This window comes from Staurois parvus, unplaced genomic scaffold, assembly GCF_062004578.1.
Source record: "Staurois parvus isolate SC_StPar_1 unplaced genomic scaffold, SC_StPar_1.0 ptg000772l, whole genome shotgun sequence".
Classification (NCBI taxonomy): domain Eukaryota; kingdom Metazoa; phylum Chordata; class Amphibia; order Anura; family Ranidae; genus Staurois; species Staurois parvus.
Window position 1 is genome coordinate 1059932 of NW_028318568.1, and position 15194 is coordinate 1075125.

The 15194-nt window shown below is 41.2% G+C and overlaps 1 protein-coding gene across 1 annotated transcript in view; it reads left to right on the plus strand.

The window, feature by feature from the left end:
• Nucleotides 1-15194, plus strand: part of ADCY2 (adenylate cyclase 2) — a 685338-nt gene that overhangs the window by 586263 nt on the left and 83881 nt on the right. Inside the window, exon 22 of the mRNA XM_089654517.1 lies at nt 11294-11401. Coding sequence (XP_089510643.1) covers nt 11294-11401 — 108 coding nt within the window. The remainder of the gene's footprint in view (nt 1-11293; nt 11402-15194) is intronic.

Genomic DNA, 15194 nt, shown 5'->3' on the forward strand with positions numbered 1-15194 from the left:
TCCGACTACGCTTAGTATTGTTCTTTTGTTATCTGTTGGGGGTTTTGGTTTGGTTTGTTTTCACTGTGTTTATGTTTAGTCTTGCACTGCATTTATGTATTGTTTAGTCTTAAATAAATTATATTGTTTATACTATATCTGAAGCCTGCGTTTCCCTGTGTCAGTCCACACACCTCTGGTCATACCCGGGGCCCTGACAGAGCCATTTTTGCATCTTTTGCACACATGTCTACAAAATCATTTTAGGCATGAAGATTACACAAAACCCCCAGACATGATATATTTTCTGAAAGCAGACACCCTAGAGAAAAAAATAGTGGTAGTTCCAAATCTTTTATGACCTTTGAAATGGTAACAATCTTCAGTACCCTATATTTTCCATAGGCAACACTTCAAAAGCCTCTACAGGTCACCAGTTTAGAGTTACGGAGGAGGGTTACGTTCATATGTGTGTATATGTGGGGATAGGGGCTTCAACAATTTTCTTTGGGGCGGGGGATGTTACGTGCTTGGGTGTAACTATTTTTTTTGCAATGTAAAAAAAAAAATCACTTAATTTTTTTTTTTCATCACATAAGGGACACAAAGTTCCCTATGTGATTTTTAGGTGACAGGCCTAAAAGACCCTGCATGTCTCCTTTGGGCTCCACTGGATGTATTGCAATGCATATCGTATAGCATCATAAACATCACCTTCCACGTCACAGCAAAAAGGGGAGGAGAGCAGACGTTTGCCTCCTCTCCACCTTCCAGAACCTGCCATGTCGGCCCCTGGCCCACAGATGGGCAAAAAAAGCATAGAATACATGATGGGAGCACACACATGGGGGGGCACCGTTACCAGGGGCTGTGGAAGCAAATGGGTGGCAGCGCAGCCGCTCGACTGCTTCCACCGGACAGGCAGGAGAATGCCAGTCAATTTTATACACAATCCCAGTGGCTGCAGCCACCAGATTGTGTATAAACCCCCCGCTGTTATGTCTGTACGATATATGTCAACATTTTTTTTCACTGATTTATGTCCCTTGAGTCCCATAGACTTGCATTGAGTTCAAAGCTGCTGAATGTTCATTGGGTTCGAATGTTTGACTGTGATCCAAACACAGGGGTGTTCGGCCCATCACTACTCTTGTGTACATAGCTTGTAGTGTAGTTAAAGGCTTTTTAGAAGCCTGGGAGTGAGTCAGTGTGTTTACTTTAGATCAGGCTGGGGGCTCTACAGGTCAGGCCTCTGGTACCTCCCCCTGATTCTAGAAGCTTGGAGAAGCTTCTAGAAGCTAGTGGGTGGGCCAGAAGGTACTGATCTGTATATTTATGAGAATCTGGCCAATCCCCAGGCAGAAGGCCTTGAAAGGTGACCTAATAAGCACATAAATATGAGAGAGCCTGGCCAGCAGGGGAGTTGGGTGGAAGATGGAGTGTTCTGGTGTGCTGTTGTGGAGCCTACAAGGGATCCCCAGAGAAGGTGAGGTTCTGCCTCCAGGCTGGAGGTTGGATTGATGGGAGAAGGACATTGACAGAGGGAGCTTCACTGCCCTGCAGTCTATTGGGGAAGGACAGCCTGCCAGCCAGGAAATAAACTAGCTCATCAAAAGGCCCAAAAGCAGATTACCCTAAGCTACAGGACATGAGGATAGTGTGAGTACCTCTACACCCCCAGGGCCTACAAGAGAGAGGGCTGCTAGGTGCTATACCCAACCAGTTCTCCCTGGGACAGTGCTACAGGTCTGTTCTAGAATCTCTTGCTCTGGGATACTCTTCTAAGACAGCCAGATGGATGGTCAGTTTCTAGCTGAGTTCTGAAGAGGTTTATATAGCGCTGCTTACAGAGACTGTGTTACTAATCTGTCAAGATGCCAGGGAGTAGAATGTCCAGGATCCATCCTTTTTTTACAGAATTTAGGAAAGTTTGCCATCAGAGTTGTATATCCCATATACCCCTAGACCCTATCCAGGTTTACCCCAAATAAAACAACAAAAAAAATAAACCCATAGACTGGTTACTGAATGGAAGTTGGAAAATGCATGTTGCCTAGCTGTACAAGAATAAGGGGGACCCAAAACCGCTAACTCTCAAGGGGGTAGCAGTACACTTATAATATTAAAATAATCTATAATCTTATAATATTAACAGCAAGTAAGTAAACACATCTTTTTATACAGGTTAGACAGGATGGGTTGGAGGAGGTAGAAGGGAACAAATTTAAGAATAGTTTGACCTAGATTTTTTGTTCCACTCAAAATTGAGCTCTGATGCATCCTGTTCCCACTGATCATCCTTGAGATATTTCCACAACTTGATTGGAGTCCACCTGTGGGAAATTCAGTTGATTGGACACGATTAGGCATAAACCTGTCTATATAAGGTCCCAAAGTTAACAGTGCATGTCAGAGCACAAACCAAGCCATGAGGTCCAAGGATTTGTCCATAGACCTCTGATACAGGATTGTGTCAAGGCACAGATATGGGGAAGGGTACACAGCCCACATAACAAAGGAGTGGCTACTGCCAACTCTGTGAATGTCCTGGAGTGGCCCAGCCAGAGCCCAGACTTGAACCCGATTGAACATCTCTGGAGAGATCTGAAAATGGCTGTGCACCGACGCTCCTCATCCAACCTGATGGAGCTTGAGAGGTATTGCAAAGAAGAATGGGAGAAATTGCCCAAAAATAGGTGTACCAAGCTTGTAGCATCATAATAAAAATGACTTAAAGCTGTAATTGGTGCTAAAGCTGCTTAAACAAAGTATTGAGCAAAGGCTGTGAATACTTATGTACATGTGGTTCTTTTTTTATTTTTAATAAATTGCAAAGATTTCAAAACAAAGTCTTTCACGTTGTCATTATGGGGTATTGTTTGTAGAATGTTGAGGAAAAAAATTAATTTAATCCATTTTGGAATAAGGCTGTAACATAACAAAATGTGGCAAAAGTTAAGCGCTGTGAATACTTTGTGGATGCACTATATATAATATATTTTGGCACAAGTGATGAAGAGAATGGAGGAATCATACTGAAACAGGAATGCACTAAACTGATATTGAGACTAATATTTGGACTGAACTTTTAATTAATGCTTGATTAATGAATGATTAATGCTTATATAATTATCATTGCACTTGTATGTATGATTTTTATTTCTATTTCATGTTTATTGTGAAGCGCGGCACTTAATTAGAAGTATACTGGACTGATTTAACACACATGATATGGGAGTTGTGAATAATGTGAGCGATTCACACAAGCATAATACCTGTTTTTAGCAGCTCACAAGGTTTATTGTATTCCTTCTGCCCATTCGTTCATGTTATTCCTATTTAATATGCATGAGGAGAGTTGACTTCCAAATGGCTTGGAATACAAATACCCCCATTTGGAAGTGAGCACTCCAACAGGAGATCCAGAGTCCCAGTGCCACCAAACTATGCTTATAATCAATTGGCCAGTAAGGAGAGACCATGGCAAAGGATCTCTGGGACTATCCAGGTTGGCGAGAGGCCTTATGCCCATTTGTTACTGTTATTGCTGTTTAACCCATATACAACCCCTATATGCATATATGTGATGGCAGGGAGGGTGTACCTTAACACCCATCCACCTACGTAGTTCTGGGAAGTGCTCTGTTGGTGCCTGCATTAACTGTAACTGAGCTGTCATCCTAATGAGGTGCGTTATATGGGCTCCTGATGACATCACTGTGCAGCTAAACAAAGCACATTTAAAGCACTGGCTGTGGCCAATGTAAAGGGCTTAATATTGCTACCTGTGGAGAGTCAACGTTGCACTCTTTCTCTTGGAAATAAAAATGTTCCCAAGATGGCAGTGAGGGCTCCAGGTGACAGGCCAAATAAGGACATCAGGAGTATCTCTCCAAAAAAACTAAAGAAAAAATATAGTAAGGCCTTGTTCATGCAGGGCATACTACAACGTATGCTTCTGCAAGACATTGCTTACCCACATAGAGATGCACAGGTATTCCCTGTGCATCCATGTGCAGGCAGTTTCAGTGATGTCAATTGGGATGTAGCAACTGCAATAACACAGCTGTTGCTCCCAATTTGACATCCATGTGGGTCTGGGTGCATGTCCCTGAACTCTAAATGTCTTATAGTGCCCATGCAGCCACAGAATTCCAGTTGACATGAATGGGACTGCCTACACTGGGATGCATGGAACACGTTGGCATCCCTGTGCAGGTAAAAACATCCCTCCATGGACATACACTTTAGTACGCCCCAGGTGAACGAAACCTTAGTAGGAATTTAGCAGGAATTTTGTAAGTTATGTTGTGTTCGTGTCCGGTATTATTGATTTTAGTTTTAGTGAAAAATAGCTATTTCATAAAAATACACAACTATTGCAGGGCCTTAAAAAATCAATAGCGAGGGCATATCCAAGATGGCACTGGGAGCAGACATCTGTTGCAGGAGCTCCTCTGGCCACTGCATGAATCCTTGCAATTTACCGGGTGCAGGTATCCTCTTCGTGGGCTGCAGTCATAGTTACATAGTTACTCTGGCTGAAAAAAGACAAAAGTCCATCCAGTTCAACCATAAAAAAAAAAAAGTTATAATCCTACACCCACAGTTGATCCAGAGGAAGGCAAAGGCAAAAAAAACCCAGCAAAGCACGATCCAATTTGCTCCTGCAGTCGAAAAAAATTCCTTCCTGATCTCCCAAGAGGCAATAGGATAGGATACCTATAAATGTTAGTATCCAGTTATATTCTGTGTATCCAAGAAAGTATCTAGGTCTTTTTTAAATCAATCCACTGAGCTGGCCAGAACCAACTCTTGAGGGAGTCTATTCCACATTTTCTAAGCTCTTACTGTGCAGAAACCTTTCAGTGTCTGGAGATAAAAACATTTTTCCACCAGACGTAAAGAGCGCCCCCTTGTCCTCTGTGATGACATGTTGATCATATCCCCACTTAATCTCCTCTTCTCAAGAGAATAAATTCAGTTCCTCTAACCTTTCCGCATGAGCTCCTCCATGCCTCTTATCAATTTGGTTGCCCTTCACTGTACTTTTTCCAGTTCCCCAATGTTCTTTTTGTGAATTGGTGCCCAAAACTGAACTGCATATTCCAGATGAGGTGTTACTAATGATTTGTACAGGGGTAAAATTATATATCTCTCTCTGGAGTCTATACAGTACCTCTTTTAACACAAGAGAGGATTGTGCTCACTTTAGAAACCGCAGCTTGGCATTGCATGCCATTATTAAGCTTGTGATCTACCAGAACCCCCAGATCCTTCTCCACCATTGATTCCCCCAGTTGTACCCCCCTAATATGTATGATGCATGCATATCCTTAGTCCCCAAGTGCATCACCTTACATTTATCAATAATAAACCTCATTTGCCACATAGTTGCCCAATTAAACAGTGCATTGAGGTCAGCTTGTAAGTTGAAGACATCCTGTAAGGCCCCATGTACACGGGACGTTTCTGAACGATGGAAACTAACTGCTGGAAAACGTACGTTAAAAAACGCCTGTTTAGCCGCAATTGCATAACGTGTTTATGTGCGTTTGCATTTAGAAGCGTTTTTTAAAGATAGGCACAGGAGAACCTCCCAAATGCCCAGAATGCACTGAAAAGTGGTAAATTATTAACAACTTCAGACTGTTTAAGAGAAATACACACAGTAGAAGCAGAGAGAGCAGTACGTGTTGAGATAATTAGATGTGAGTTGCTCATTAACACTTCTTTTGTTTCCAAGGGTGAGAAGGTGTCTGCTGGAGTGAGTCATTAAGATCACCTGGCAGGGGGTCTTCATGAGGAATTTGAGGTGTGAATGGGCATTTAGATATCTTTTGTTTCCAAGGGTGGAAGAGCGCTGAGGTGTGAATTGGTCATTACAATGTGTGACAAGCTTGGTCGGAACATCCTGTGTTAAGGATTTTGTCCATCTGAGCACCTTGAAAACACTTTGCATGCATTTTTCATGATGAAAAAAGGCTCTGGACAGCATTGGGCACTGGAAGAGTTAAAAAAATTGCAAACGCTTATAAACGCGATTTGCTGCATTTAGACGCGTTTACAAGCATTTTGCGTTTGAAACTGATAAAATCGATGTCTGAATGCATGTTTGTTGCGTACAAAAAAACGACTGTAAACTCAACTGCCTGTAAACAACTGTAAACAAAGATGTGTACATGGAAACATTAGGGTGAGTTCAGGGGCTGCTGAAAAAAACGCTGAACAGCTCCTAAACGTGAGTTTATCAGCTGCAGTGTACATGAGCCCTAAGGACGTTATTCCACGGCACAGCTTGATGTCATCTGCAAAGACTGAAATGGTATTTTTAATCCCAGACTCTATATTGTTTATAAATATATTAAAAAGTAAGGGTGCCACACTGAACCTTTGGGTACACCATTAACAACCCTAGACCATTCAGAGTATGAATCATTAACCACTACTCTCCGAATATGATCTTTTAGCCAGTTTTCTATCCATTTACATACAGATTTTTCTAAGTCTGTAGACTTTACCTTACACATTAGCCGTGTGGGAGGAACTGTGTCAAACGCGTTTGCAAAATCCAAGTATATCACGTCCACCGCCACCCCTCTGTCCAAGGTTTTGCTCAACCCCTCATAAAAAGAAATCAGATTTGTTTGACAACTTCTGTCTTTCATGAATCCATGCTGTCTGTTGCTTAAAATATTTTTTTCCAGCAAGAACTCAACTATGTGATCTTTTATTAAACTCTCCAGTATCTTCCCAACTGTAGAAGTTAAAATAACAGGTCTATAATTACTTGGTACAGATTTTGACCACTTTTTAAATACTGGCAACACATTGGCCTTACGCCAGTCCAGTGGTACTATGCCAGTCATTGAAGAGTCCCTAAAAATTAGAAACAATGGCTTTGAAATAACAGAGCTCAATTCTTTAAGGACCCGTGGGTGTATGCCATCCGGTCCAGGTGCTTTATTCTGACTAAATATTTTTGGATCAGATCATTTGTGAGTTGATGTGGATCATCTGGAGCTGTGTCAATACCATGCCCATTATGGACAAGAGCTCCCCCATGCTCCTTTGTATACACAGAGCTGAAGAAGGTATTTAAAAAATGTGCCTTCTCTTTGTTCCCAGTCACCCACTCTAGATTATTTTGTAAAGGGCCTACATGCTTGGACTGGACTTTTTTACTATTAATATTTTTGAAGAATTTTTGGGAGTGTGTCTTGCTATCTTTTGCAATCTATGGTTCGTTTACAATTTTTGTGGCCTTTTTTCCTTATTTCATATTCTGTTATATTCTTTGTAATGTCTAAATGATTATAGCGTTCCTTTATTTTTATATTTAATAAAAGCTCTTTTCTTATTATCTATAGCTTTTTTTAACTTTAGCCAGATAGGTTTGATTTTTAGCCTTTTAAACTTGTTGCCCATGGGAATATATTTTGTAGTGTTTTCACATACAGTCTTTTTGAAGAACTCCGATTTCTGTGTTGTGTTCATTGATGCCAATATTCCCTCCCAGTCTAAGTCTTGGAGAAGCATCTCTCAGCATTGGAAAATTAGCTCTCTTAAATTTGACCGTATTTATTTTTCCCATATGTGCTTGCTGTTACAGCTAACAATAAATGAAATCATGTTATGGTCGCTGCTACCCAGATGTTCTTTTATATGGACATTTAGTCACCGGGCAGTGTTCATTGGTGGGGATGAACACTGATCTAGTAAGATGACTCCTAGCCCTCGTTGACTCAAAAATCTGGGTTCGCTTGCTTGGTCAAGTGAAACCAGCTACCCGTGTTCACCATCTTTTTTGGTGGGTGTAGCCAAAGATGAGATCCCAGTTGAGCACTTACAACCGGTGAATACTCCTGTCTCAATCTCTGAATAGAAGGACACACTTCAAGCCTCTTCTTGGGATAGAGAGAGCTGTTCTCTAAGGATGAGTTCAATGTGGAATGTGCAAAATGTATCCAATATCATATACATTTGCTAGAAGACACGCCATTCAGAGCGGAGCCTCGACAAATTATTTTAGGGAACTTGATGATCTGATAGAGCAATTAAAAAAGCTAAAGAGCACTGGGCTAATAAGATAATCCAGAGTTACTTATGCCTCTCCCATAGTGATGGTCCAGAATAAGAATGGTTCGATCAAGATGTGCATCGACTACTGCAATCTCCATCAGATGACCATTATAGACTAGGACACCACTCCCTGTGCAGAATACAAATGCCTGTCTGGGGCCAAATGGTTGAATTCTGGATTTGAGAAATGGGTACCATCACATCCCCATGCATCCTAAAGACAGAGAACAAAACAAAAGCGGAGCACATCTATGGGTATCAGCAGATGGGCAGGTAAATTGAAATCAAGCACTTATTTGAGACTTGTCATTTTTGTTGAAGGAATGGCCAATGACTCCAAGAATTTAGAGGCTGTTGCCTCTTGCCCAATGCCCAAAATTTTCACTGAGCTGAGTTTATTTTCTGGGATTCTGTCCTTACAACTGAAGGTTTGGGGAGGTGTTTGTCTTGGTCTTGTGACCTAGTTACAGCAACCACTTCTTGAGGAAGGCTTGGAGGAAGACTTCAACATGGTATGACTGTGGTTATCTGAGTCTATGGATGCCATCCTATCACATCTACGACAAAGAACTGCTGAGGAGCTCTGAGGCCTGACATTCCAGAGTTCATGCCTCAGGTCATTGTAAAAGAAGAATTGGAGGAAACCTCTGCTGCACCCGCCAAATCTTTGGAGGTAACTGAGCCCTTTACCCAGCACTCCACTGAACCAAGAGAACAGAGGTTTAAAATATTTATCCAAACCCTTAAGAGGTTATCCTATAATTCTTAAGGTATCTGTTGTGAGGAGTCATCACCAGTGTGAAAATGCACCCTAATGTACAAGTCCTTCTTATTGTGATATCAATGTATGACACCCCCAGTCCATCTCTTAACATACCTTACTGGTAGTTCTGCTGCTTACCTCTTTTGTCAGAAGAGGTCCCAAAGTATGTCTACTTTCTAGATAAGTTGTTCATTCATTGTGTACTACTTATGTTTTTTTTTGGAGGACTAAAAACCTTTGGTGGGGGGTAGAGTGGATGCCTGCCCTTTAAGCTGTGCAGCAGAACATTCATCACTGCAACAGATCACTGCTTCATCTCTGCTAGTGGTAGACAATGAAGAGATCAAAAAGTGTCTGCAACACAAAAGAAGCAATGGCCATTTTGGCGGAGACCAAGAGTGAAGGGAAGGTGTGATTGCCACCTCAGTCTAGGGGGAATCCCACCCCCTAGAAATGACACAAGAAAATCCTGATTGGCTACTTAGTGGCCGGGACTGTAACCTCACCCACCATATCCAAGAGGAAAGGGGAGAAGAGTCTGCCCAGCTGTGGTACCTCTTCCAGTCCTTGGCTCAGTGTGGCTCTCCAACTCTATAATACAGCCAAAAGAGCTTTGGCTTTACTTCTTCTTTGAGTATGCCATCTCATTCTGGTCTCCAGTCCTCATGAGAGATGTGCTGGGACTAGAGATTCCAGAGGAGAGCAAGACAACTAATAAGAGGGCTGGAGGATTCAGTCTCAGGTTACTCAAGAAGACACGTGACTACCGAAGTTGGACAAGGAGCAAGTTCAACTTTAAACTGCGTAACAGGTTTTTTACTGTTAGAGTGGTAAGGATGTGGAACTCCCTTCCACAATCAGTGGTTGCAGCAGAAAATGTTGCTAATTTCAAAAAGCGTTTAGATGGACATCTTACTGAACACAATATACAGGGATATGGGAAGTGGTAGAGACATAATACATACACACACAGGTTGAACTGGTTGTCTTTATTCAGCCTCACCAGTTATGTAACTACGTTACAAAAACTTATTAGAGGTAATTTTCTTGGTGAATCCTTCAGTACCTAAAAACTCCCAGTGTTCTTTTTCTTTTTTGTTTAGGTATATCAATACGGGGATGTGGTGCTTAAATTCCATCCACCTCTGCTACCGTCAGTCTGTAGATATAAGGAGCAAATTTCATGTAAACGTGTTGCCCTCTGGGCAATAATTACTGCAGCCAAACATTTTTGATAACTGATAATCAATCATGTTTGTCAGCTTTGGAAGAATTTTGGCCCATTCCTCCTTATAGAAGATCATTAACTCACAGATGTTAGATTTTCTTGCAAGAACTGCCCATTTTAGGTCTTTCCTCAACAAATCTATTGGATAAAGATCTGAACTTTCAGTTGCCCAGTTTAAAACATTCTCTGCTTTATACATTTTTGGTAGATGTGTTTAGGTTAATTGTCTTGCTGCATGACTCACTTTTTCTTGAGCTTTAGTTCATGGATAGATACCCTGACATTTTCCTGCATAGTTTTCTTGTACAATTCAGAATTCTTAATTCCATTGATTGTACAAAGTTATCTTGGCAGCAAAACGGGCACAGAAACCATGATAATACCACTATCGTATTTTACAGCAAGGATAAGGTTCTTATGCAGGGATGCAATGTTTGCCTTTCACCAAATATGACCCTTTAATTAAAGTAAAAACTTATTTTTTGATCTCACACATTCATTAAACAAATTTCCAAGAGCCTTCTGACATGTTCATGTGTTTTAGCTAACAGTAGATGAACATTAATATTCTTTTTGTCTAGTAGTGGTTTTCTCCTTGCAATGTATGCCATTATTATTCAGTGTTCTGCCGATAGTGGGCTTATGAACATAACATTCCCCAATGCAAGATAAATCTTTAGTTCCTTAAATGTTAGCCTCGATCTTTTAGATATCCTGAAATATAAAGAACTTTGCTATTCGTGAAATCCTACTTGGTTAACCATTCTTGAGGAGGGTAACCAAAATGTTCAATTGCCTCAATGTGTACACAGTCTGTGTACAAATAGTTATGTAAACGTATAAGCCTGGTGAGCATTGGTATCTGTTTTTGAAAATGCTTAGAAATCTCATTGTAAAAAGCCATGACTCATTTTACACTACACACTACCTATATTTTTGACCATCAATGTTGTTACATTTTGTTAACCTCTTCAATACTAGCATGTTTTTTAATTTACAAAAATTGTGGCAAAAACAAGAGATCACCTTGAGGTGTCTACTTTCCAATAAGTGGTCTGTTTGGTGGTGTTTGTACTGTCCGAGCATATTCATTTTAACAAAAAAGTGAAAATAATTTTTTTTTCAGAGTTGTTCTTTTTTTTCTCATATAGACTCCTTTTTTGTCTTCTAGAAAAGGTGCATACATTCTACAGATATTTACATATCACTGTAATATACAGTATTTTAATTTTGTTTTACAGTTATTATCAAAGCCGAAGTTCAGCAGTGTTGAAAAGATCAAGACCATAGGAAGTACTTACATGGCAGCAACAGGACTAAGTACAACTCCAAATCAAGAGTACAGTCAGGTAAAGTACCAGAATTTTTATTTTTAAATATTGACCTGAAGAAAAACAGGCAAAAAGAAACAATCTTCTAGCACTGTGAAGGTTCACAGCAGCCACTGCTACTGCGAAAAGTTGCACCAAATGCCTGCCCAACTTCTGCCCTCCCCACCATTCAAAGAGCTTATGTTACTACTCTCACACAATGCATCATGTTCTGCGAATTAGAGAAGATCCTGTCATTCAACTGCTCGTCCTCCATTCACAGAATTCGATGCATTTTGGGAATGTAGTACATTTTTTAAGGACACAAAGAAAGCAGCTGCTTCTGTTAACCTTCACAGTGCTGTAAGACTGGGGGTCTGGCTGTGAAGAAGACACCACAGAGATGATTAAGAGCAGAAACAGCCACCTACACTTAATGGAACACACACCATTACACATACCTAATGTGTGTCACAAAAAAAAAAAATATATATACAAAACTTCAGATTCAACAAAAAATAAATGACCCCAGCCAGCTTCCTTAGCCTTTACCTTAAGTTAGGCAAGAACTCCCTCTTCTTGATTGTAACAGTCTCCTCCAATGTTTACAGCCTTCTGTTCGAAATGTTCTATGGTGCTGCTTGTACAGAAGTTTTTCATAAAATTGGAGTACTCTGGCAGGGGGAAACCTGGATTATCATTATATTCAAATATATGGAAAGTTACTGGGTTTTTTTTTCTTTCTTCCTTTTTATTGGTTGAACTATATGGACTTGTGTCTTTTTTCAACCAGGCTAGCTATGTAAGTGCGGCAGCACCAGAAAAGATTTCAGGCAAAATGTTTTAATCAATAAAGAAAGTTGTTGCCATCTTGAAGAGGTAAGTAGTTACCTGGATGTGGATTTCTACCTTAGATATGGTTAGGGCCTAGGGAGAGTGTGAATGTTAAAAGTAACCCTTTTAATGTAAAAGTACCAACTTCCCACTTAGCATTAGTTTCCCTTTCGGTGTTTTTTTTTTTTGCTTGAGGTGATTGTAGCCGTATTAGTGCATTTGCGACAGAAACAATTGAGTACTGTCCGTGATACTTTTTTTATTTGCACTAACATATAATTTTGAGGACAAGCTTGTCCTCAAAATTATATGTTAGTGCAAATAAAAAAAGTATCACGGACAGTACTCAATTGTTAGTGTTTTTTTTATTATTATTGTTCCAGGATAGAGAGAGAAAGAATATAAAATCTGCTGAGACAAGTCCATGTGTTCAAACATGGCAACAAATAAAGTTGTTTTGGTCATAAGCTTTGTTGTAGTCTTTCTTCAACAGTCCTACTGCCTACTAAGGTAATCTAAGCATTAGTTATCCGTGCAAAAGAATTATTAGCCACCTATTCCAAAAATTGTACCAGAAACAGATTAAGATATCCCTTAGATAACATTTCCACCCCAAGGTTCCTGCTACTGCTTTTACTGCTTCTGTTTATATTCCTACGGCTGCTGCTCTCTGAGAACACCAAACTTCCAATCCCCTCAAAACCCACTAAAATACACTTTCAATCCAGAAAGATGTTTTGCCTTATTCTGGAATGCAGTCTTTTGGCAAGAGCTCACGAGTTGAATCAGAGGTACTTGTGTTTAACTGATGAGGGGGATAAGCAGCATGTAGGTCAGGCTCCAACTCCAAAGTTTTAGGCTCGTGGACTCCTTTACAGATGCCTTGACAAGACTCAGCCTCCCGTGTTTCCGGCCCACAATCAGGACCAGCAACAACAGATTGAGGTTCAAACTCGAAATTCTCATTAGCTTTAAGTTTTGTCACTAGGGTCAGTCTGAATTTCTATGCCCCTTCTGATGGGTGGACTAGCTGTTTCGACTTTAACTTTGGTAGTGTCCTGGCTCTAAGGGGTCTCTTCCTGTTCCCCCAACTGAGAGAGAGGTGTCATTATTCTCCTGAAAGTGGCTGTAAAGGCATTCTATGCCTGAAGGTAAAAATCTTTCTGTGTGCAGCAGTGCCCCTAGCCTCCTCAATACTTACCTGAGCCCCATTGCGATCCATCGATGTGCACAACAGCCTCGGCTGTCCCAGGTCTCTGTCTCCTCATTGGCTGAGACAACAAGCAGGAGCCATTGGCTCCCGCAGTTGTCAATCACAGCAGTTGTCAATCACAGCAAGTCAGCCAATGAGGAGAGAGGGCGTGGACAATAGACACACGGAGCAGCAGCTTGGCCACAAGCCTGCTCAGGTGTCCCCATAGCAAGCTGCTTGCTATGGGGGCACCTGACAGAAAGGAGGAGCCAGGAGCACCAGCAGGGGACCCTAGAAGAGGAGGAACCAGGCTGCTCTGTGCAAAACCACTGCACAAAGTAAGTATAACATGTTTATTTAAAGAAAAAAGTGAACCTTTAGTATCGCTTGTAGCTGTGGTCACAACCATTCAGAAACCATCTCTTCTCATCACCTTCATCCTCTTCCTTTGTTTAAATGTTAATTTGACATTGCCAGCTTGATATAGGCCTTAGATTATGTAATTCGATTAGGAGTCAGGAAGCTGGGGTATTCGGATGGCATATGAAATGGGTAGAAAGTGATTTCGGTGCCACATTGTCAGTAGGTCAATCTTCTCTTCGAGGCGGATTTGATAAACTATCAGCCTGGGGAGGTGCTTGTGGTTGCAGTCTCTCTCTCTCATAAACTTGCTGAAAAATTTTCCATAGTTGGTCAACATACCCCTTGTATGAAGTTAGGGACGTGTGATCCATGGAGGTTCCGAAAGCTAGGTTGACCAGCAGTCAAGCTTCTCTCCCAAACACTAATCTATAGGGGGAATTCCCCATGGCATCATTGGTTGCGCTGTTGTAGACATTAACTACAGCTGCAATAAGATTTCCCCAGTGCTGTTTCTTCCCTGAGGGCAAAGTTCCCAGCTTATTAATGCAGTTGAACCGTTCAGGTTGCGGATCACCCTGTGTATGGAATGCGGAAGTTCAGGATTTTTGGATGCTTGTGAACAAGTTTGTTCTCAAAGTCTCTACCCTGGTCATAATGTATTTGTTGTGGCAGACCATAGTGCATGAAAAACTTTTCCACCAGTACTTTTGCCACAGTGACTGCTTGTTGATCCTTGATGGGGAAGGCTTGAGCATATCAAGTAAAGTGGTTGATTACCACCAGAACATTGCTTCTCCTACCAGCTTTTGGTTCAAGGTACAGAAAGTCAATGCATACCAACTTCATAGGCCCTTGACTCTGTAGGTGATCCATGGGGGCAACTTTGGTTGATAGAGTTTTCCTTTGAATACACTGTAAGCATGTGACAGTAGCTCTCCACTTCTGCTCTCATACCAGGCCATTAGAAGAGGTTCCTAACCAATCTAAAGGTCCTATTTGGTTCTAAGTGCCTGTGTCCATCATGAAGAGCCATTAGTACAGCTTGTCAGTCTTTCTATGGGAGGAGCAACTGCCACCTTTCTTTTAAGTCTTCTGAGGGCCTTTCTGATAGATGATACCGTCTTGTACCTGCAGCTGGTCCCATTTTTCTTAAACTTGGAGTTCATGATGGAACTGATTAGTAGCAGACTGGAATCTTGTTTGTTCAGGACATTCAAGGTTAAACTGCGGTCCTCACTCTGATCTGCCTTCAAGTCTCTCTTTGACAACAGTGGGAGCCCCACACTTCTCACTTGAGACAGATCACAGTAACACTTGGGCACTCCCAACACCCTCCAACAGCTTCTTTGTGCCGATAATCAATGCCTTGGCACAAAGCCTGGACTTCCTCAGAGGTAACATTACTCAAGCTTTCCGAACCTGTGTTCAGATTATGTGGTCTTC